At 38.6% G+C, this 25,148-nt stretch overlaps 1 protein-coding gene and 1 long non-coding RNA gene across 2 annotated transcripts in view; one reads left to right on the top strand and one right to left on the bottom strand.

Moving 5' to 3' along the window:
- LOC133564945 (uncharacterized) overlaps positions 1–25,148 on the bottom strand; it is an 83,223-nt gene that overhangs the window by 14,432 nt on the left and 43,643 nt on the right. The gene's annotated exons all lie outside the window — the stretch shown is intronic.
- On the top strand, positions 1,337–24,734 carry wsb1 (WD repeat and SOCS box containing 1). Its single transcript, XM_061918774.1, has 9 exons — positions 1,337–1,730; positions 9,552–9,720; positions 10,337–10,620; positions 11,868–11,999; positions 12,750–12,850; positions 15,606–15,778; positions 19,250–19,363; positions 22,576–22,683; positions 22,791–24,734. Exons 1-9 carry the CDS (start codon positions 1,691–1,693, stop codon positions 22,951–22,953), a joined length of 1,284 nt encoding a protein of 427 aa, XP_061774758.1. The 5' UTR covers positions 1,337–1,690; the 3' UTR covers positions 22,954–24,734.

Consider the following 25,148-nt stretch of genomic DNA (forward strand, 5'->3'; position numbering starts at 1 on the left):
TTTACTACTTACGTATAAAATACTACACGGTCTAGCTCCATCCTATCTTGCCGATTGTATTGCACCATATGTCCCGGCAAGAAATCTGCGTTCAAAGGACTCCGGCTTGTTAGTGATTCCCAAAGCCCAAAAAAAGTCTGCGGGCTATAGAGCGTTTTCCGTTCGGGCTCCAGTACTCTGGAATGCCCTCCCGGTAACAATTCGAGATGCCACCTCAGTAGAAGCATTTAAGTCTCACCTTAAAACTCATTTGTATACTCTAGCCTTTAAATAGACTCCCTTTTTAGACCAGTTGATCTGCCGTTTCTTTTGTTTTTCTTCTATGTCCCACTCTCCCTTGTGGAGGGGGTCCGGTCCGATCCGGTGGCCATGTACTGCTTGCTTGTGTATCGGCTGGGGACATCTCTGCGATGCTGATCCGCCTCCGCTTGGGATGGTTTCCTGCTGGCTCCGCTGTGAACGGGACTCTCGCTGCTGTGTTGGATCCGCTTTGGACTGGACTCTCGCGACTGTGTTGGATCCATTGTGGATTGAACTTTAACAGTATCAGATTAGACCCGCTCGACATCCATTGTTCCTCCTCTCCAAGGTTCTCATAGTCATCATTGTCACCGACGTCCCTTTGGGTCATTATTGTCACCGATGTCCCACTGGGTGTGAGTTTTCCTTGCCCTTATGTGGGCCTACCGAGGATGTCGTGGTGGTTTGTGCAGCCCTTTGAGACACTAGTGATTTAGGGCTATATAAGTAAACATTGATTGATTGATTGAGTTGTGTGCGCAGTGCTCATACTTCCTAAAAACCTGTGACGTCTTGCGTACACGTCAGCATTACACGACGTTTCGAAGACGAAACTACCGGGAAATTAAAAATTGTAATTTAGTAAACTAAAAAGGCCGTATTGGCATGTGTTGCAATGTTAATATTTCATCATTGATGTATAAACTATCAGACTGCGTGGTGGGTAGTAGTGGGTTTCTGAAGGCCTTTAAGAAAGTATTCGGTTCCCCAATTTGTTACCTGTCCACAGATTTAGTTAATCATGGGAAAGACCGATGAACTATGAAAACCATTGGTTCAAACTCAATGTGGTCGTGAAAGCCTGGAATTAATATGCGTCGTTTCTTACTAAATGTATTCAACTTTCCAATATGATAAAAAAACAAACGTCAGTATAATCAGGTTTAAAAAGTGTCAATATAGAATATTGTCAAAAGAAAATCTACACAGTACATACTGTTACTGTATGTATTTTACATTGTATCACATCACACAAAAAAGTGGGCGTTAATGTTACTATGGTAACGTGATGACGTAAACAAAACCCCGCCTACACATAGGATCCTCCCTCGAATGAAAACAGCTCGATTTACTGTTAGAGGAAGCCATTAAAAAATTGTACACTGTGATTTGGACAGCGCCACGTAAAACAGTTTAACTCGACAGAGTATAACCGACCGTGTACTATTGGAGTCCAGTTCACGATTCAAGAAAAGGAGACATCGTGAGATACAAGTGAAGGTTCTGCAAAGACTGTTTTTGCACGTAGGACGCGCAGGGATCTTTTTTGACGATAGCGGACATTGAAAGTGGGGAAACGACGCTTTCTACATCCGCACTTCGCTCTACAATTAATCCGTGTTCTTCCGTCGGTGCTTGGCTTTACTTCTTGGCCTCTGCTTTTATTTAGATGGCAAGCTTCCCAGACAGTATATACGAAAATGATATAGGTAAGTACAATTCTACGTTTACTGTGGTTTTAAAGGCTCGTGTCTCCATGAAACATACCACGCTAACCGACGGAGGGCTTCCGTAAATAGGCTATGATCAGTGGAAGTGAGCCGTGAAGGTCGTCATTGTTTACTAGATAAGGTGTGTCGTTTTTATATGGTTTATTTTAGCAAACGCTGCGTTATTTTTGACGTCAATTTTTTTGATTAAGTAGGACGCATTCATGTGGCATAGTGCCACACGTCCCACTTGGGATAATACCGTGCGTCCATTGCTGCTCATGTGTTCATTTCGGTCGTTGATTTAAAGTAATATAAAATAAAAATTGTTGTGAATTAAAACATTTGTGTCGCAGTGTGGAACGTGTCCCTCCCCCACACGGGTGTCAAGTGATTGCTCGCCTCATTTCCTACGTAGACTACTCAAACGTTGATGTTCCATTGCAATTGTATTGACGATTAACCGAACAATTACGATACCATATATCTAGATTTTACACTTTACTCAGGTTGCTCTCCTTTTAATTTTTTTTTTTATAGTTAACATGCTTTCGGCCGCGGTAGCTTCTTGCTTTAGAACTTTTTGGGCCCTAACTCCCCCCAGTCAGATTGTCAAACGTACTAATACTTTGTGCCTTGATAAACCAAGCTTTAAAAAAGAACACGTTTAGTAAAATTAGATCTAATATAAAGTATAGATAAGAGTTTGATATGCTGTCGGCAAAACACACTGGAACCTGGTAAAGTCGGTTTGCTTATGTCAACAACTCGTTTATCAACTCTTCCAAGTTAAAGTTAAAGTACCAATGATTGACACACACACACACAAGGTGTGGTGAAATTTGTCCTCTGCATTTGACCCATCCCCTTGATCACCCCCTGGGAAGTGAGGGGAGCTGTGGGCAGCATCGGTGCCGCGCCCGGGGAATCATTTATGGTGATTTAACCCCAATTCCAACCCTTAATGCTGAGTGCCAAGCAGGGTTGTAATGGGTCTCATTTTTTTTTTTATATAGTCTTTGGAATGACTCGGTTGAACTCCCAACCTACCGATCTCAGGGCGGACACTCTAACCACTAGGCCAGTGGTTCTCAAATGGGGGTATGCGTACCCCTGGGGGTTCTTGAAGGTATGCTAAGGGGTATGTGAGATTTTTTTAAAAATAGCAACAATTCAAAAATCCTTCATAAATATATTTATTAAATAATACTTCAACAAAATATGAATGTATGTTCATAAACTGTGGAAAGAAATGTAACAATGCAATATTCAGTGTTGACAGCTAGATTTTTTTATGGACATGTTCCATAAATATTGATGTTAAAGATTTCTTTTTTTGTGAAGAAATGTTTAGAATTAAGTTCATGAATCCAGATGGATCTCTATTAAAACATTACAATCCCCAAAGAGGGCACTTTGAGTTGATGATTACTTCATTACAATCTCCAGAGGGCACTTTGAGTTGATGATTACTTCTATGTGTAGACATCTTTATTTACAATTGAATCACTTGTTTATTTTTCAACAAGTTTGTAGTTATTTTTATATCTTTTTTTCCAAATCTTTCAAGAAAGACCACTACAAATGAGCAATAATTTGCACTTTTATACAGTTTAATAAGTCAGAAACTGAGGATATAGTGCTGTATTTTACTTCTTAATCTCTTTTTTTTTCAACCAAAAATGCTTTGCTCTGATTAGGGGTACTTGAATTAAAAAATGTTTCACAGGGTGAACATCACTGAAAAAAGTTTGAGAACCACTGCACTAGGCCACTGAGTAGGTGAATAGGACTCATTGATTGTTCACAAACTAAGTTCAGAGAGGAATTGACGTCAGAACGTACCACAGCCAGCTTCATAATAGAGCGATTTTGTAACTCTGAGCTAACCACTGGAAATATGAAGGCAAGTCATGAAGTCTCAGTTCATGGGGTTACTACTTAAAATGCCCCACTTAAGTCGACGTCGTCAAAACATTCAAGACGAGAGGGGTAATTTATTTTAAAATCGCAATTGTAGTATTGTTGTAGTATTTATCATTATTGCCAATCAGTGTAAAACGACGACAGCGACATAACTATTGTCTTGTTGAGATGTCTCCAACCTTCATCAGTATTATGCCCCGTTTACACTTTATCGAGTGTAAATCCCACCTAACCTTATCCATGTCCACACACAACAATTCCACCGTTTAAGAACCCCTCCGTCTGCCTGCGCAACGAGACCTAATACACATGCGTGGAAAATGCGCACGTCATAGTCATCTCCAGTGTCGTTTGTGTACAAGACTTAAGACTTAGACTTCCTTTCTATTGTCATTCAAATTTGAACTTTACAGTACAAAATTTTGTTTCATTAGCTCATGGTAGTGCAGGATAAAAATGCAATAAGGTGCAGATATAAATAAATAGATTACTGTACAGATAGATATATTGCACTTTTGCATATGCATCCACGTTTATGGATGTATATTATACTGTCCTTATATTCCAGCGAGTTAATCCATTTTGGGGGGGAATTGAGGGGATAATTATGATGTGTTCAAGAGTCTTACAAGTTCTTAAATTTAACTTATCTGAACAATATCCAGTGTTGTGGTATTTCAATTAACTGGAATCCAGTGTGCTGTGGGGCCCTATTGTAGTGAAACACACCTGAGCCATCATAAATTAATGAAATCTTTAATGAACATGTTAAAGAACAATGTGACAAAGAACATTTTACATAAACCAATCTCTGTATATAGATATCTGGTCAGGACACTTCTCACTCTTTTGCCTTCACCTTCATTGTCCATTAATTTTTGGGAACTTTATATACTCTGGACCTAGACCTTGAGCCCGCGACATACATGGCGGACAATAACTGAGGGTCTGCTTTGCCAGTTCCAAAGCATTTGCGGTCTTCCGTAGTCTTCCCTCGACGGCCAGGTAATACAAAGCACATGCTACCTTTTTTCTCACATCCATGGGAGCTCGCATTCTCGTTGTCTCTCCTTCGTCAAATGGATAAAGTTTTTTGCTACGTAGAATCACAGCTTACTCAGACATTCGAAAGTTCTCTTGCCGTCTGAGAAGTGTTGTATCCGAAATAGCTGCAATTGTCATCTCTTAAGGTATTCATATGTGATTTATACGAGCGTCTGTACAGACGGAAGGAGAAACACAGGCATGTTTGTATGACTTGCCTTCATATTTCCAGTGGTTAGCTCCGAGTTACAAAATCGCTTTATTATGAAGCTGGCTGTTGTGCGTTCTTTCTGGCGTCACTTCCTGGCGTCACTTCTTCTCCGAACTTAGTTTGTAAACGACCAATGAGTCCATACAAAGCTGAGAGCCGGAGAGTCAAGAAATAGACGCACTTACCTGTTTAAAAAATTATCCAAGGAGGGGGACCTTAAACGATAGTCTAGTGTGGCTGAAACGGGGCTTAGGCTAAATAATTATTTGTTTAAGGGGTTATCCGGCTTAGTATAGACGTAGCCTTAGAGTAGTGGTTCTCAAACTTTTTTCACCAAGCACCAAAACTTGGCTCTCCAAGTACCACCATAACGATCAACATCAATATACAGTAGCATACTAGGCCTAAGCATATATTTAAACAATGCAGTCCTATATTATTTGTGGCCACTGTAATATTACACACAGTTTAAACAGTAACACTATGTTTGAGTATGGGATATAAAAGTTGTTTACTTTAAGTGATTCTTTGGTGTACCACTCCTGCTACACGTACTGCAGTTTTAGAGTCACCGAGATAGCGCAGTGAATCTCAAATTGTGGCATGTAGACAGCATGTCGTGGTATGCCAAATAAATACTTGGTTAAAGTACAGTGTTTTGTATCCTATGTTCAAACAAAGTGTTACTGTTCAAACTCTGTGCAATGTTACAGTGGCCAAAAATATTAAATATACTTGTTAAATAAAACCACTGCCTTGTTTTTAATGAAAACTTAGGCATGCTACGCTGCTGTATTTTATTGTTGGTTGTTATGGTGGTACTTGGAGAGCCAAATGTTCTTTGAGTTGGTACATGGTGGAAAAAAGTTTTTGAGAATTTGTACAGGTGTCAAACTCAAGGCCGAGGGGTCAGATTTGGCACCTGACGTCAGTATTATATTTTCCTACTAAATGTATTAGTTTTTTTCCATTTTGACAGAAATGCTATTCCATATCTTTTAAACTTTAATATTATCTAATAATGGAACAAATATTGTACTATCATATATTTTTAGTTTAAGTAAAAATATAATATGCTTAATTTTTAGAGGAAGTTATCCATCAAGTTGTACACTATACAAATGGGAATATATTTTTCAGTAGAAAACTTGGCAGCTCAGTTGCCAGAATTTTACTGTAAAAAACTAATATACAATTTTTTCCATTTACAATAATATGCTGTAAAAACTTTTTAAAATTTTAAAGCAAAATTGTGACGGCCAGTTATTTGCGGCAAAATATTCAATACATTTATATTCAAAAATTATTCACGGTTAAGGGCTTCACGGTGGCAGAAGGGTTAGTGCGTCTGCCTCACAATACGAAGGTCCTGAGTAGTCAGGGTTCAATCCCGGGCTCGGGATCTTTCTGTGTGGAGTTTGCATGTTCTCCCCTTGAATGCGTGGGTTCCCTTCTGGTACTCCGGCTTCCTCCCACCATCAAAGACATGCACCTGAGGATAGGTTGATTGGCAACACTAAATTGGCCCTAGTGTGTGAATGTTGTCTATCTTTGTTGGCCCTGCGATGAGATGGCGACTTGTCCAGGGTGTACACCGCCTTCCGCCCGATTGTAGCTGAGAGGCACCAGTGCCCCCTGCAACCCCAAAGGGAATAAGCGGTAGAAAATGGATGGATGGATTCACGGTTAAACGGTGAAGGCAGCCATAACATCAACCTGGCCCTCAGTGAAAACAAGTTTGGCACCCCTATGATTGAGCTATCCATCCATCCATCCATTTCCTACCGCTTATTCCCTTTTGGGGTTGCGGGGGGCGCTGGCGCCTATCTCAGCTACAATCGGGCGGAAGGCAGGGTACACCCTGGACAAGTCGCCACCTCATCGCAGGGCCAACACAGATAGACAGACAACATTCACACTCACATTCACACACTAGGGCCAATTTAGTGTTGCCAATCAACCTATCCCCAGGTGCATGTCTTTGGAGGTGGGAGAAAGCCGGAGTACCCGGAGGGAACCCACGCATTCACGGGGAGAACATGCAAACTCCACACAGAAAGATCCCGAGCCTGGATTTGAACCCAGGACTGCAGGACCTTCGTATTGTGCTACTACTCCCAAAAAACAAAGTAAGGAAATGGGAGCTATTCGTTTTATTTTTATTATATGGCTGCTAACTAAAGCTGTTTGATATTAGCTTTTTTACCCATATCCGAAAAATATATATATAATACTGTACAGTACTTAATTTCCAATACCGACGAATATGTGCGGTAGTTCTTCCCTCAAATTAGAAATCACATTGCATGTATTGTATGAACACAATATGCTTCTTTTACTGTAAAGCCACTGGATGCATTTTACAAATAAACACTAGTTAGCAAAATTTGTGAAATACTGTAATGTAAGTTATGGATTACCCTATTTTGCCTAAACCAATAGTACTGTATACAATATACTTAATGATGTTTTCTGTATTACAATGGTTCCTTTATAATGACATTTCACAAACTTTGACTCAACAAATCTCTTGTAAAAATAACAATCTAGAGACAGAAATTACATCATGTCTTTTAAATAAGATAAATTATATCAAGCCGTTTAGTTTATTTTGTTTGTTTAATGAAAGAACAAAATCAGGATTATATAAAAGATATCCTAGTGTCCCGACAGAGATGCAAGTACACTGATGCTCTTTTAACGCTCCTGTTTTTATAGGTCTTAACTCTCAGTAGTAACCACTTTTATTGTGCATTAACAGAATTCTAAACATCAACATGTACAGCACAACCTGACAGTTACAGTTCTCTTTAATTGCTTCTCTTTAGATCTAGCGATATACAAACCCCGTTTCCATACTAGTTGGGAAATTGTGTTAAATGTAAATACAAACGGAATACAATGATTTGCAAATCCTTTTCAACTCATATTCAATTAAATGCACTACAAAGACAAGATATTTGATGTTCAAACTCATAACATTTATTGATTTTTTGCAAATAATTAACTTACAATTTCTTGGCTGCAACATGTGCCAAAGTAGTTGGGAAAGAGCATGTTTACCACTGTGTTAAATCAACTTTTCTTTTACTAACACTAAATAAATGTTTGGGAACTGTGGAAACTAATTGTTGAAGCTTTGAAATTGGAATTCTTTTCCATTCTTGTTTTATGTAGTTTCAGTCGTTCAACAGTCCGGAGTCTCCGCTGTCTTATTTTACGCTTCATAATGCGCCACACATTTTCGATGTGAGACAGGTCTGGACTGCAGGCGGGCCAGGAAAGTACCCGCACTCTTTTTTTTACGAAGCCACGCTTTTGTAACACATGCTGAATGTGGCTTGGCATCGTCTTGCTGAAATACACAGGGACGTCCATGAAAAAGGATGCGCTTGGGTGGCAGCATATGTTGTTCCAAAACCTGTATGTACCTTTCAGCATTAATGGTGCCTTCACAGATGTGTAAGTTACCCATGCCTTGTGCACTAATGCAACCCCATACCATCACTGATGCTGGTTTTTGAACTTTGCGTCGATAACAGTCTGGATGGTTCGCTTCCCCTTTGGTCCGGATGACACAATGTCGAATATTTCCAAAAACAATTTGAAATATGGACTCGTCAGACCACAGAACACTTTTCCACTTTGCATCAGTCCATCTTAGATGATTTCGGGCCCAGAGAAGCCGGTGGCGTTTCTAGATGTTGATTATTGGCTTTTGCTTTGCATAGTAGAGCTTTAACTTGCACTTACAGATGTAGCAATGAACTGTATTTAGTGACAGTGGTTTTCTGAAGTGTTCCTGAGCCCATGTGGTGATACCCTTTAGAGATTGATGTCGGTTTTTGATACTGTGCCGTCTGAGGGATCGAAGGTCACGGTCATTCAATGTTGGTTTCCAGCCATGCCGCTTTCATTGTAGTGATTTCTCCAGATTTTCTGAACCTTTTGATGATATTATGGTCCATCGATGTTGAAATCCCTAAATTTCTTGCAATTTTACTTTGAGAAACGTTCTTAAACTGTTTGACTATTTGCTCACGAAGTTGTGGACAAAGGGGTGTACCTCGCCCTAGCCTTTCTTGTTAAAGACTGAGCATTTTTTGGGAAGCTGTTTTTATACCCAATCATGGCACCCACCTGTTCCCAATTAGCCTGCACACTTGTGGGATGTTCCAAATAAGTGTTTGATGAGCATTCCTCAAATTTATCAGTATTTATTGCCAGCTTTCCCAACTTCTTTGTCACGTTTTGCTGGCATCAAATTCTAAAGTTAATGGTTATTTGCACACAAAAACATGTTTATCAGTTTGAACATCAAATATGTTTTCTTTGTAGCATATTCAACTGAATATGGGTTGAAAATGATTTGCAAATCATGTTATTCCGTTTATATTTACATCTAACACAATTTCCCAACTCATATGGAAACAGGGTTTCTATCCATACATCCCCCAAACTTTGATCTTTTAATATAGTGGTAGGGTAAACATTAATATTGACGCATGTCATCTCTATAGAAAGAGGTGACTTCTGTGTGATGGGATTTTTCAAGGATTGTGCTGACTAAGCAAATTACATGTAAAAGTTTTTTGTAGGTCCGTTTCATTAATTGATTATCCATGCATTTGTGTTTACAGGTAAGGCTAAGTTCATTGGTGAGCTCCTGGTGCCTGCGGCTCCTTTTGACCAGAAGTCGGGGCGTGAGGCGTGGACCGTAGCCTTTGCTCCCAATGGTTCTTACTTTGCTTGGTCTCAGGGGCATCGTATTGTCAGGCTTATTCCCTGGACAAAATGTCTGAAAAATTCGTAAGTATCACCTTAAAACATCAAACTTAAGGAGTGTTTCCAACATTTCCAGTCCAAATATAACACTTACATTGTAATTCACAAGTTTCACCTTTAAGTTTCATTTAGTAACAATTAAGTTTGATAAATGTAATTAGTCATTGTAATTAGTTCACTTTCCACTGACGCCAATTTTTTATTCAGTTAAAATTATAGAATTGGCGCCACAACAACAGTGCAAACGTACTATTTGGAGTTTAGGGGTCAGTTGTTGTTGTTATTAAATTGTTAAGGATGAACTTGCTACGATATAAATTGTGTTTTACTTTCCTCCATAATGTTCAATGTGTGAGATTGTTATGGCAACCCGAATATTGTGGCCACTTAGCGGTTTCTCTTGAGTGGTCTCTATAGGCAAGTTTGACTCTGTTATATTGTATATATCATATATTTTTGGCCGTTAATCCTTGGACTGAAATTTTGATAATTAAATTTCATAGATAAGTATAACAATAATTATGAATCATTTCCTAAAACTGCTATGTATTTTTACAAACGGCCAGAGAGATATATACTTTACTTTCATAATTACCACAGTGCTATTTATCTCATTGAACATCTTTACTTTCTCATTCAGTTCTTTGGGCCAGGCTGGGGAAGGCACCAATGCTTTAAGCCCTCGACGCTTTTCCCGTCAAAACAGTGATGGAAGCCAGTTCATACAGACAGGTGGCGATCCCCGAGAGCACACAATTGACTGCGGCGACATTGTCTGGGGTTTGGCCTTCGGCTCATCTGTGCCTGAGAAGCAGAGCCGCTGTGTTAACATTGAATGGCACCGGTTCAAATTTGGCCAAGACCAATTGTTGCTGGCAACTGGCCTCAACAATGGTCGCATTAAGATCTGGGACGTTTACACTGGTAAGAAAAAAATTTAAATAATAATTTTACTCTTCAAAAAGCCCTTCTGATTATAATTTGCATTGTTAATGTCAGTAATCCAGTGGAAACCATTTGAGTTGACTGTTTATGTTATCAACTGTCTGTCTACCAACCTCTCATGTCCTGGTCCACGACTTTTTATCACTGAAGAATGTCCCTCCTGGTCAACCACTATTGTCAACATAAAATCTGAGCCCTAAAAAGACACTTTCTGTTAAAAAATCTGTCTATGTCGACCTGGTTATAGTGTTGTAAACTTCCTCACCATCGCTAAGCAGCGTAAAATGACAACAGCTTAACTCCTGTCTTTTTGCACAGCATTAACAAATTGCATAAAGACTTCCTTTTCGGTCCAAATTAGTTTTAAAATAAAATCATGGCAATAGTTGTAACAGAATATGCCCGTTTATTTTTCTTTGGATTGTTAACTACCAGAAAAAAAGATATGCATGTGTAAAAAAGCTCTATTGTTATTGTGGACAATACATACAATACAATTATTGCAGCATCTCTATTAAATGGTAAATGGTTATACTTGTATAGCGCTTTTCTACCTTTTTTTTTAAGGAACTCAAAGCGCTTTGACACTATTTCCACATTCAACCATTCACACACACATTCACACACTTATGGCGGGAGCTGCCATCCAAGGCGCTAACCAGGTCCCATCAGAAGCAAGGGTGAAGTGTTTTGCTTAAGGACACAACAGACGTGACTAGGATGGTCGAAGGTGGGGATTGAACCAGTAACCCTCAGATTACTGGCACAGCTACTCTCCTAACTTTGCCCTCGCCGTCCCCCGCCGTGTTAGATAATATAAAACTTGTGAAAACAAAAGTATCTAAATAAAATTTGCACAAATTGAAGAAAACTGTCAACAAACTGCTATAGGTTCAGAAATGCTTTATTAATGCCAATTTTCCTTGTGTCTCTGGCCAAAGTCACATGCAAATGTGCAAGCAATGGCTATTTTCTATTATGTTTACGTCAGTCAGCCAGAGGGCTGTAGACATAAACGTGTTCCACTGTTAGCCTTTTTTCTCTGATATGTTTATACTGTATATACTTGACTCCCATGCTTTAAAAAAAAAAGGCTACATCTTCTATAGATTAAATTGCGTATTTGTACATGTTGGAATAAAATGAAGTTATTCAATTATGAATTAATACAATTAATTGTCAACTGAGATGAGTGAGAATCACTGACTTTGGATCCTGTTTTGCAGGAAAACTGTTGCTGAATCTAATGGATCATTCTGATGTAGTACGAGACTTGACCTTTGCTCCAGATGGCAGCCTCATGCTGGTCTCTGCATCCAGAGACAAAACCCTCCGCGTGTGGGACCTCAAAGATGACGGTATGTACTGCTGTAACTTGAAATACATTATTCTTTTTTTGAGATGAGGTGACTGTGGACCGATTGACTTCCTTGGTTTAACACAAAAGTTTGATTAACGGGGCAGAAATGCAAGTGGAAAAAGTCTTATCAGACTGGACAATAAAGTAAAATTACTGATTCAACCAAGTTTTAGGTATTTTTGTCTGCCAATAATTTGGTTAGAAAAATATTTACTTTAGAAGTTTGGACGAACAAAAATCCTTGACTAATGTAAACACAATGCAGCGCGTGTGATGGCATGACGTTTGCGCATGCATGTCAGTTCAGGGACCCATTTTGTCCTCATTAGAAATACATTATATTTGTAATGTAAACGACTGCATTAAAAGATGGCATGCAACAAAAAAATCTGAATTAGGTATCATACTCTGCAGTATGAACTTAGCTAAAGTCACATGTTTGGTGATCAACTACTTAACTTCCCTCAATAAATAATACAAACTAGTTCATGACTTTATTTATTGTTATTTTTCTCAGTCGATTTTTCACACTGTTAAACCTACCATTAGTTTTATTTTGTTTATTACATTTCATGACTGATTATGTTAATTTAAATGACATTTTATTTCAGCATGGTATCTCTTATTTTCCTCTTTATATTCTTGACTGCAATTCTGAGGTTCATTTAAAGCAACAGAATGATGTATTTATGCTGACACTGTATGAATTAGAAAATAATAGAGCAAAATTATGTTTGCTTTTCTTTAGGCAACATGGTCAAAGTTTTGCGAGGTCATCAGAACTGGGTCTACTGCAGCGCCTTTTCCCCCGACTCATCCACTCTGTGTTCTGTTGGAACAGGCAAAGCTGTACGTATACAAGTTCCTCCAAATGTAGTTTGATTGAATTGATTTGCTATCTTTTGTGTGCTACTGCCTATTAGTGGTTATGCTCAATGAACTTAGGAAGTTGAATTTAAAAAAACATCTTGCACTATCTCTTTTTAACACAAGAAACGACTATTCTCTGAGTCATAAATGAAGTGACCTGCATCTAAATCTTGTTTGATATTGTCTACTGTTGGGGAAATTAATTTTGTGTCCTGAAGTATGCAGAGCTTCAAACAAACTGTTTTTACTGTTGTTTAATATCTGGCGACACAATACCTCCATACAATTTGGTTTCAATTGAAGTGTGGGAAACTGAAACGTATGGAGGTAGTTTAAACTAAAACCTGAAGCAAACTCTGTTAAAATGCTTGCCTATGACTGACTGACTATGATTTTATAATATTAAGGTTCCATTTTTGTTAAAACTTGTTTAACAAAGAGTTCTAAGACTGGCCATTACAAAAAATTGACTGCAATTCTCAATAGAACCAAATCAAAAATAGTAGTAGATATAGTGGTAGTTTTGACAGGCTTTGTGTCCCTACAGTGTGTGTGTCTTGCTCTCCCTGTCACAGGTGGTGGCAGAGCTCAGTGTGTGATTGATTTTGAGGGGAGCGCCGCGCTGACATTTTGCGCAGCCGGTGCAAACCAGGGATGCACATTGCCCAAAGGCCTGGCCAGGGGCAGCTTGGCACCTGACCCGCAAGGTCATTCTCTACGTAGGTGCTGCTCCATGTCTGTCTACCTCTGCTGTCGCAGTTCTTCTATTTATTTTATTAATTTCATCAAAAAAAAAATCATTAATTATTCCCTCTGTCCACCCTCTTACCACCACATATCTCCTAAATCCACTTCAACATCCCACCTTTAATTCTAAATAGTAGGTTCACCATCTACGCATGCTAGATTCTCATTTGGAGAGATGTTTTTTCTAATAGACTTCTATGCCACTTGCGTAAGCCTAAACACTTCAGAATTGGCAGCAACCAGGTCTTTTGTGATTACTGTCCAATGTAGTGCTAAGGCTGTGTTCACAGTTGTGGGACCTGGGTGCATTTGATCCGGTAGAACCTGTGTACATTTGATCCGGTTTGCTTAGTGTTTAGTTCGGCATGTTTACCATCAAACCAAAGGTGTGTGAAGAGATTTCTAAACAAATGGCTGCCGTCTTTTCTTTATAATGAACGTGCACCACATGAACTGTCATCTTACAAAATTCTATTACAAATATAATTAATACAAATAACAGTTTCAGTCCGATGTTTACATTGCATTATAATAACATTGTGTGGTTCACTTTGAGCACCTAAAGAAGCCACTTGTAACCGGTGAGTGCGTACGTAACTCGACAAAAGAGAAGTCGCGATGGCCTCGATTATTGTATTTTCGTGGCCCATGGAAAATCGGGTAATAATAGTAGTGTTTGAAGGTAACATTAGCATACTGGTGTTGCTGCTTCAGGCAAAAGACTAGCAGCGGCTGGGGTGGATATCAGGTAAACATTAAAACATTTTTTTTTTTTATCCTACCCTCTTTCTGATCAAATGCAGATATTCCAAACAATGGGTTGGTGTGATAGCATTCATACTTAACCAAGTAACCTGCAAAGTGTGAACACAGCCAAATATAGACCTACCTTGCACTTATGTGAAGTGTGCGGTTTTTGACATACATTTTTCTCTGTGAGACTTTTTACGTTTTTGTTTTTGCAATTGAGGTGTACCAATACATCAGATTAAACTTTTTTCTTAGATCTCTCCTTTAATTAATATTCCTTATCCTTTTTAAAACTGACCAATTGCCATTCATTTAATTTAAAACGATTAATTCAATCAGAATTAATTTCAAATGCAAAAAGAAGAAACCTAACATTTCAAGTAACAAAAATAATAATTAAATATTATATTTATATGTAACATTTTTTATTTTCTTTAAAAATGTTTATTGTTATTTATTTATATACCAGCAGTCTCAATAAGCCACACCTATCACGGAAAATGTCCAAAAAGACAAACAAGATGAGGGGCAGAAGTTGTATATTACATAATTGTATCATTAAACATTTTCCCCAAGCAAAGACTAATAAATGCAGGTCATAGCTTGTTATTGAAAGGGGGAAAAAGTTGTGTTGTCAACATCTTGTGTGTGTGTGTGTGTGTGTGTGTGTGTGTGTGTGTGTGTGTGTGTGTGTGTGTGTTTGCTTAATGCTTTTGCCAGAGGTGTCAACCCTTTGGCCATAAAATATTTTTTTCTCTTGCAGTATCTGTCTCTCTTCGTAGGCTTCTGCCGGAGGTGCGAGCCTATTGTAAACAGAGAGAACTAAAACTCTGAAAGGGGAAACCAGTGGAGTAACAATATGTTACCTTAAGTTACTACTTATTTCATTTTCTCTTTGTTTGTTAAATGAATAGAAGTTCTTTTGTATCATATTGGATTTTGATCAATGAAATGTATACAGTTAATGATATTTTAATTTCAAATGATAGCCATGTTGTAGTCTGAAGAAGTGACTGTTATAAATGTATTGTAATTTGACATATAGCCTTATTTTTTGTGTATTCTTGGTCATAAGTTATTTGTACATTATTACTAAACATAAGTGAATAATCTTCATTTCATTCTAATTTAATTGTTAATCTATGTATGTGCAGACACTAGAGTTAGGGGCAAAATAGTACGTCAATACTGTTTTTATCATTCCATGTATTTGAACAATCTTTTCTTCATGTTGCAGGTGTTCTTATGGAACATGGATAAATTCACGTTGATCAGAAAGTTGGAGGGGCACCACAATGATGTGGTGTGTTGTGAGTTTTCACCAGATGGGGCACTTTTGGCCACTGCCTCCTATGACACCCGGGTCATTGTGTGGGACCACCACAAGGCCACCATCCTTCTAGAGCTGGGGTAAGACATATATTACATAACTTGTCAGTTTATGACAATAGTTAACACTAGTGTTCTCAAACTTTTTTGGCCAAGTACCACCTTGGGAAACACTGGATTTTCCAGGTAATAACCAACCATAACTACCAACATTAAAATACAAGTTGAGTTGTTGGTTCAAAACTAATGAGGATGTTTTGATCCTTGTGTATTGTCTGACGTACATGCCTGCGGCAGTGTATTAGAGAGCCACCTGGTGACTTAAAGGCCTACTGAAACCCACTACTACAGACTACGCAGTCTGATAGTTTCTATATCAATGTTGAAATATTAACATTGTAACACATGCCAGTACGGCCGGTTTAGTTCACTAAATTGCAATTTTAAATTTCCTGCGGAGTTTCTTGTTAAAACGTAGCGGAATGATGACGCGTGATGCCACGGACTGTCAGAAAATATTAGCGCAGCACCATTTGCGGCTAAAAGTAGTCTCTTTTCATCGCGCAATTAAACAGTATTCTGGAAATCTGTGATGCTGAATCATTTGCAATTTGTTCAATTAATAATGGAGAAGTCAAAGTAGAAAGATGGAGTTGGGAAGCTTTTGCTTTTAGCCACACAAACACACGGTGATTCCTTGTTTAAAATTCCCGGAGGTGAAGCTTTAGTAAGGATCACAGCGGTCAAGCGAACATGGTTCCCGACCACTTGTCAACCGGCAGGTTTCGGTGAGAAAATTGTGGTAAAAAGTCGCCTCCTTACCGTAGATCAGGTGAGCTTGCGCCGTCCTTGCGCCGTCCTTGCAGCTGACGTCGACTTCCCTCAGAGACTGGCCTCAAGACACTCGTGGACACACCCCTCCGACTATCAGGTACTATTTAATCTCACTAAAACACTAGCAACACAATGGAAAGATAAGAGATTTCCCAGAATTATCCTAGTAGATGTGTCTAAAAACATCTGAATCCGTCCCAATGCAATTGCCTTTTTTTTTTTCTTTTCCTAGTCCTTCGCTATCAATATCATCATCCACAAATCTTTCATCCTCGCTCAAATTAATGGGGAAATTGTCGTTTTCTCGGTCCAAATAGCTCTTGCTGCTGGAGGCTCCCATTATAAACAATGTGAGGACGTGAGGAGCCCTCACCCTTGTGACGTCATCGTCTGCGACTTACGGTAAAGGCAAGGCTTTTTTTATCAGCACCAAAAGTTGCGAACTTTATCGTCAATGTTCTCTACTAAATCCTTTCTGCAAAAATATGGCAATATCGCGAAATGATCAAGTATGACACATAGAATGGACCTGCTATCCCCGTTTAAATAAGAAAATCTCGTTTCAGTAGGCTTTTAAGACTGCATAAATGTGTAGCACCACAGTGCATCAAATACAGCCATTAAAATTCCCCAAAATTATACTTTCAAGCAATAAAGCATGTTTTATTAAGTTCATGAGCTGGCGTATGTTTAGAACTATATTTCGCCGAATTATTTTGGTTGATTTCGTCAGGAAAACTAGCGTCCGAACGACTGCAATTGAATGCATCTGGGCACAGTCGCACACATCATTGGTAGCAAAGATGACACCTCTCCTTTATTTGGCCATACTCTCTCTTTACACGGCTCAGACTAGTGGTAAATGTACCACAGTTTGCGAATTACTGGTTTACATTATTAGGTGAGTTGCAGGAATGTTTTACATGTGAACAAACACAACCATTTTAATATTTAGAAGCATGCATTGAATTTTAAACGAAGACCACACATTGGCCTAATATTATATGCTTGTCGTATGTACCCATTTTAAGTCGACACCCCTTGGACTGGCTCACTCACGTTAACAAAAGCGGTTGTCGAAGTAACCAAAAATAGCCATTACAGTCCTTGCACATTTAGAGACATAAGAAAAATGGGTGACAATGAAGGGTTTTTGAAGTGACAACAGTTTAGTTGCTGTGGTGGAGTCCAGGTTCATGTTCATACTACCACGGTATTATGTTGAAATTTACTTTGCATTAAACATGTAAACTGTCTGGTTCCAATATGTGCTGTAATGAGACAGTAATAGTGTTACTCTTGTGCACTGAACAGTAAGTCCCATTGTGCATGTTTTAATGGTCTCCAACTAGACGGTAATAATGTTACTGTTGGGTAACATTGCTTGCTGCTTATTATAAAGCTAACAATACCACTACTACTACACATTAACATAAACTGCCCCATTTTTCATCAAAGTAACCCTTAATGTATATTGACATAAGTAACCGTGATCATCACGTCTACTTAAGCGAGCACGCTTTAGTGATAAAATGAGCATACAGGACCAGGACTTGAGTTGCTCGATACTGATGTATAGTCAACATAAACAGGGCGATTTAAATGGGCTCCACTGTACCGCCCTATCGACTTCTTCTGCTATAGAAAATGACTTTTAGTCAAATGTAAAACACTGTATAGTTAATGCACTTTTAAAAACTGAAATATGCTCAAGTGACATTTTTTTTTTACATTCAATTCACCACTAACCTCTTACCATTACCAAACTTGGTAAAGTGCTTCAGGGCAGTCGCGTACACAAATCTCTGAAAACTGAACAAGCTGTGTCTTTCGTCTAAACCTTTTGTAAAAAAGGGTAAATTAGGTAATTGCTGAAATACTGACTAAATAAAGTTCTTTCTATCTATCTATCTATCTATCTATCTATCTATCTATCTATCTATCTATCTATCTATCTATCTATCTATCTATCTATCTATCTATCTATCTATCTATCTATCTATCTATCTATCTATCTATCTATCTATCTATATCCATCCATCCATCCATCCAGTTCAATCATCTTAAAACTTGGATGGTTACATGATGTGTTTTTAACCTCCTCCCAAACAGTTGAAGCCCAATCAGTAGAGGGGCGTCACAAATACCAAAAACATGCTTTCCTCAAAAATACTGTTTGACACACCTCACCATAAAAAGTGAACAGCAGCGGACACATTAATTATTTGACTGGAATGTTCTAGTTGACATTACCACAAAAGTCAATTAACTTTAACCATGCTTTTTCTTTATCAGCAAGGGTTGAATCGAGACGACTGGACTGTTCTTGTTTGCTGCAGATATTTCCCCTGTCACCCAAAAGGTTTCTTCTGATCTAAACTGGTAAAGATAGAATTGGAATGACTGGAATGCCCGCTCTAAACTGGAGAAGCGAACAAGACTCCAGTTGCTTTGAAAGAACACTTGCTGTTTAGCAATATTCTGGATAACTAAGAATCTACACTTCCTTAGTTGCTTCTTGTTAACATGAACAATATTCTCAATAATCAGAAGCACAACTAAAGTTCGTAGAACATCACAATCTTCCTAATAAATGGGGATGTTGTCATGAGAGAGCTCTGTTGCAGCGTGTGCACATTTAACACAAGGCTCTTTCTAAAACTTTACGAATGAATGTTGTTGTTCCTTATTGTGTTAATCAAACTCATCTTTTTCCAGCCACCTCTTTCCTCCTCCATCACTGATTTTTGCTGGGGGTTCAAACGACCGCTGGGTACGCTCTGTGAGCTTCTGCCCTGATGGCCGCCACATTGCAAGCATTGCTGATGACAGGTAAGTTGTCCATCATCAAGCATCCCAGTTACTGTGATGGGAATTCTATCTCTATTTTGGGTCAGCTCTTTTGGCTACTAAATGGTTCATCAGATTTTTGTAGTTGCTTGATTTGAAAATTGATTGATTATTTTTTTCTTTCCGCCTTGTACATATCAACCAATTGTTTTACATTTTCATAAAAACGTTGGATGTTATCTAGAATGTAAACACATGACAATTGAACAAATTGGATTGAACTGAATCGTAAATGTCAATGTAGTCTCTTTGTTTATTGTTCGTATGACATTATTCAAAGAGAATTTATGGGTGGAATCAGCTTTTCTTGCCTATTGGTATCTGTTTTTGTGTATTTGGGATCTGTGTGGGTCCCGAGGGTTTGAAATCAATCAATGGAGGCAATAAGGAGATATTTATCACATAATATTGATTTAATTCCTTGCGTCATCAGGAATTTGAACAATTTGTGGAGTTTTTTCAATTGTGATGGCTCCGTATGTGATGGAGGTTTGCGTTGGTCCGCCGTTTTGGTCCGACGGCGTGGTTAATGGGTTCCTTCTTTTTTTCGTACTCTGGTTGTGGGGTGGACTGTCTGGCGCATGCGTCAATTGCTGTTGTCATTTCTAATACAAAGTAGCGCATTGTTCAAACTTGTATCTGTCAGTAGACTCGCTATGGAAGTGCTAAAAACTACAAAATGGCTGACGGGGAAAAGACGTTGTCAAAAGAGGAGCCCACAAAACTGCCCATCCTGAAGGGACGGTCAGAAAGGGGCTTAAAACGGTCTGCAAACATAATCTATGCAAAATTTTTGACCAAAGAAGCACCATTACATGTTGCATGGACCACAAGGAAGTGTTTTGAATGTAGAAAACAATTATAATATAGTATAATAATATGGCCCCCCGCGACCCCAAAGGGAATAAGCGGTAAGAATGGATGGATGGATGGATATAATAATATGACCCATATACAGTATATAAAGAGGAAAAAAAGAACATTTTTTAATATTTCTTGTCAAAATGTGTAAAATATTTTTTTATGTAAAATATGGTATGTCAAATGTTTATTATTTTTATGCTCAAACAGTTTGTTTTTGTATCTTCTAGCTTGTTTTTGTAGCAAAGACTTTGTCCATTTCCAACAGCTTACACTGAAACATCAAAAACATTGCACAACAAAATATCAAATCTACAAAGTAAATGACAAAGCAGCATCAAGCTTACAATTGTTGCTAGTCTTTGATAAAGATTGACTTTCAGAAACACAAAGTGCCTCCTCCTTTTGTTTCCTGCTGTTCATTTTCCTCACCTTTCCAACGTGTAGTCTCTAATTCTGTAGCGACATTCTTACTCTCTTGTCTTCCTTGCCCCTGTTGGTATACTCACAGCTGAGTTGAGTGTCTAACGTCTCCTGCCCTCTTTTTTCCTGTATTGACTCATACGGTACCACACTTTTTGACCAATCACGTGCAGCTTTAATAGAAAAACGGATAAGATGGAGAAATGGCTTATTCACTTCAAACTCTGTTTTTCTACTTAAAAGTTGTTTTTTTTAATGTCACTCTTTTTCATTGTTTGTGTCGCATTAATGTCCCGTGACCCAGTTAATGGTTTATCAGCAACCAGAACTGGCTCCAGACAAACGTTTGAGTAAGATCAGATAAGAAACAAAAACAGCTTTGCAGGTGGCATTTCCTATGATTGGGGAAAAAAACATTAAAAACTAATATGGGTGGGATTAATAAAGTTGGACTGTATAAACCAACTAATAAAGCTATTTTTGGGTTAGGTTGTGTTTATGTTCCACAGTCCAGTAATTATCATTCAGAATGCTGATTATTATCCTGTGCTTTGATATCTGTCCAAGGTTGCTGCTTCTCTTAGCTGTAACGTGATTCAGAGATAGTACTTTACAGCATGCGTGCAAAAACATAAACTAGTAGTTTTAGTACGACACTTGGCACGACTTGTTCAAGTTAGTCCTGTCAACAAAGCTTGTATTTTGTTCCCTACAGTGCTTCCATGTAACCTCAATACGCAGCAGAAAAGCTCTTCTGTTTGTTGTTATTACAGTCTGGAGTCATGACTCTTAAATGGGACTTGAGCGCACAGAGCAGCTACAGTGAGTGGCTTTGTTTGGATAGGTCACATGGCTGTCACAAGGTTACTATTTGTCAAGAGGACTGCTGGCTGACCAAGCACTGAGCTGTTGTTAGGGTGAAAAGGAGGGGAAGTTACACAAAATAATGAAAAAAAGGGAATTTAATGCTATTTTTCCTGGTAGATCTGCTGATTTAAGCAGGATTTATTGCATGTGTGCTAGAAAACTAAAAGGAGGAACAACCAACAAAGGCAGGCTTTTACACTGCAGGTCCATTCATCCATCCATTTCCTACCACTTGTTCCTTTCGGGATCGCGGGGGGTGCTGCAGCCTATCTCAGCTGCATTCGAGCGGTAGGTGGTACACTCTGGACAAGTCTTACTGCCCAATTCCGATAAAGTGCTTTTTGACTGCTTGATTTGATGGTTTTCAAATCACTCATTAAGGGCATTAATTAGGGCCGTTAAACATTAATTTAAAGCGTTCTTTTTCCCCAGAGTGGAGTGATCATACAACGTACATCTTCAACGAGTTTTAAAGACCACAATTTGAAACAGTGGTATCTCTTTTTTGTGGGATTAGGTTTTCGCCTAAAAACACAGTCCTTACTTATCGCCAACGGCATGCCTAACAAAGTCCAACGGCCTGCGAGATACCTGGTTTCTGACCAGAGTCTTAAACAGATTCAATAAACAATGGGCATTCCTCTCCCTCACCAGCAGACAGTAACACATGTTTTACTCATTTTTTGTGTAGTTTAAGTTGTAGAATAGAGCTTGAATTTAGAGTGCCATCTCCAGGTTGGGGAGGAGATGTTTCCCCTAGTGTAAGGGGGTAAGGTACCTTGGGTTCTTGGGTTCTTGTTCACAAGATGTTGTTCCGCTTATGGAGTGCCCTAACAAAGAATCCCACGCGTTGGCGAGTCATTTTTGTCCTGTTATAATACACTGTGAGAGTCCAACTGTGTAATACTTCATATGCCTACCCTTTACTTGTATCTGGTTACTGTTCTTTCACCACCTACTTCCATACATCCTGGCACACTCCAACCACCACTTAATCGCTCTCTGATTATTGTGATGATTGTGTTTCCTCCCTCTCTACTTAGACTTGTCCGTTTCTGGAGTATTGAAGAAAGAGCTCCACAGGCTATCGCCTCTTTGTCGAACGGCCTTTGCTGTGCCTTTTCTCCCGAAGGAAGTGTCCTTGCTGCTGGGTAAGACGTGTGGGCCACATTTCCACTTTCCCTTTCGACAGACACATTCTTTGCTAATGGTAGATTACATCTTTTGCGTTCTCAAAACCATTTCATGAACTTTGCAGGACTCGGGACGGCAGTGTGCACTTATGGGAGTGTCCTCGTAGCACTGCCACCCTGCAGCACTTGTGCAGGATGGCGCTCCGGCGGGTGATTACCACGCAGCAGGTGGAGTCTTTGGCCATTCCCACACCGCTTCGTGACTATTTGTCTTACAAAATCATCTAATTGTTTTTTAGCAATTGCTGCGCCCCCTGCATCACAGAAACATACATCACTTTGTCAGTGTATTGTTTTTTTAATTACCTCTTTTTGTAAGATGTATGAAGCCCATAAATAATATTTTGATTTTAAACATGCTCAAATGCCTAGCACACAGTCACAGATGTTATTTTGTATATATTTATTTTTGTAATTGTAAAAAGGATGGTGTGCTGGGGTTGGGCAATTAATTCCCCATGGTCAACTTTCTTTTTTCCTTTCTCCTCTTATCTTAAAAATGTCTTTATCAATCACCTTTCAAGTATTCATATCTTTAAGCTTTTTCTGAGACTATAATTCATACAGTACACACACTTGAACAGTCTTAATATTTTCCTCGGACTTGAAATGGCTGTTGCACTTAAGTACAAAGAGCCTTTTTGGTAATCTGTTTTTTTGTTTATTTCCCTTGTCGGTGAGATGATGTGAGCAAGTTTTATTCTAGCTTTATGTTTGGAAATGTCCCCGTAGATATTTTAAAGCGGTATTCAGGCCACCACGGCACTGTCACTTTTTCCTTTTAATGTTGATTAGCACATGGCATTGCAGAACATGTGGCAGATCCATCAGCAGTTTGGTTGTACAAATGTATTGTATAGGATCAGTCAAGTTTTGAAACACTTCTGCATCCTGTGGAATGAGAAAGTGTATTCAAATTTGTGGCTGGTACTGTGAATTTGGTTAGATCATATCAGTAAACCCAAGCCACTTTGGAAATGTGGCCTGTGTTCATGGCTCTTCCACTGTGAATCAACCTCTGTTGCTTTCTGTTGTGGTGTGTTACATGAGTCATGATAGTAGCATACATTCTTTGAAGGTATTGGCTACAAGAATTGCCCTTAGAGTAATGTGGATGCATACAACTTGCTGCTTTAATACGACTGTGTGCAGAGACTGTGCGAGGAAAACAAATCGTTTTCATTTCTTCATGTGTCAACTGTGGCCCAACATAAACACTAATGCCCCCCAAAATGTTCCTGCAAGGAACAAAAAAAGTCAGCCAGATCATCTCCATGTCTTTTGTTTGATCTGTCATCTAGCCATAATGTGAATTCTTTTGACTGACTGTTGCTTTAATGTTTTTGCATGTATTTTTTTTGTCGTCGTTGCCTTTTGCGGCACCTTTATTGTTATTATGATGTATTGGCACCAGTGTTTGATGACCTCACGAGAGCAAAGCAGTTAACATGCGCAAGCGCTCAATTGTATACAACTTTTATAGGCAATGAGGTATGTAACATAACTATAATCAAGCTTTTTCACTCAATGTGAACTTTTAAATGTTTGTTTTTTCTTTATAAATATGAAATTATATAAGGAAGTAATATACTTAATATTGTTAAAGCTCAAACCGGACATTTTTGTGATACTAAATGCAATCATTTAGTTTTTTTTGGACAACAAAATAAAAGACCTGGAAGCCAAAGAGTAACCACATTTCCTACTCTGCTCAAAGTGCTCCCACTTCCCCGTTCACACGATCCACAATAATGTTTAAGATGCTGCATTTTGCTATTGTGCGCTGGTGTACACAAGAGAATGTGAAAAGGATAGAGGTTTGTGTTTTTGTAGAGCTCTAATATTCTTCAGGGCAATAAGTTTTCAGCAACATCTAACATTTTTGAGTACTTTGGAGCGAGACGTCTCAGTTCAATGCAGTATGAATCACTGGTTATCAAGTTTGAATGTAATTTCCTGTCGTTTTATGATACATTTTTCTGTCTCAATAAAGGCTTTTTTACAATAAATCTAATTGACACTTGTCTTATTGCATGCATTTTCATTTCTATGTGCCAACATTACATCAGTTATTCCCAAACTATGGTAGTAGTATAAACCCCGTTTCCATATGAATTGGGAAATTGTGTTGGATTTAAATATAAATAGAATACAATGATTTGCATTTAATTATCAACCCATATTCTGTTGAATATGCTACAAAAACAACATATTTGATGTTGAAACTGAAACATTTTTTTGTGCAAATAATCATTAACTTTAGAATTTGATGCCAGCAACATGTGACAAAGAGATGGGAAAGGTGGCAATAAATACTGATAAAGTTGAGGAATGCTCATCAAACACTTATTTGAAACATCCCACAGGTATGCAGGCTAATTGGGAACAGGTGGGTGCCATGATTGGGTATAAAAACAGCTTCC

This window comes from Nerophis ophidion, linkage group LG13 (assembly GCF_033978795.1).
Source record: "Nerophis ophidion isolate RoL-2023_Sa linkage group LG13, RoL_Noph_v1.0, whole genome shotgun sequence".
NCBI classification, from domain to species: Eukaryota; Metazoa; Chordata; class Actinopteri; order Syngnathiformes; family Syngnathidae; genus Nerophis; species Nerophis ophidion.

Coding starts and splice junctions, on each gene's coding strand:
- wsb1 (XM_061918774.1), top strand. CDS start 1,691: ATGGCAAGCTTCCCAGACAGTATATACGAAAATGATATAG. Junction 1,731..9,551: donor TATATACGAAAATGATATAG/GTAAGTACAATT, acceptor TTGTGTTTACAG/GTAAGGCTAAGTTCATTGGT. Junction 10,621..11,867: donor GATCTGGGACGTTTACACTG/GTAAGAAAAAAA, acceptor CCTGTTTTGCAG/GAAAACTGTTGCTGAATCTA.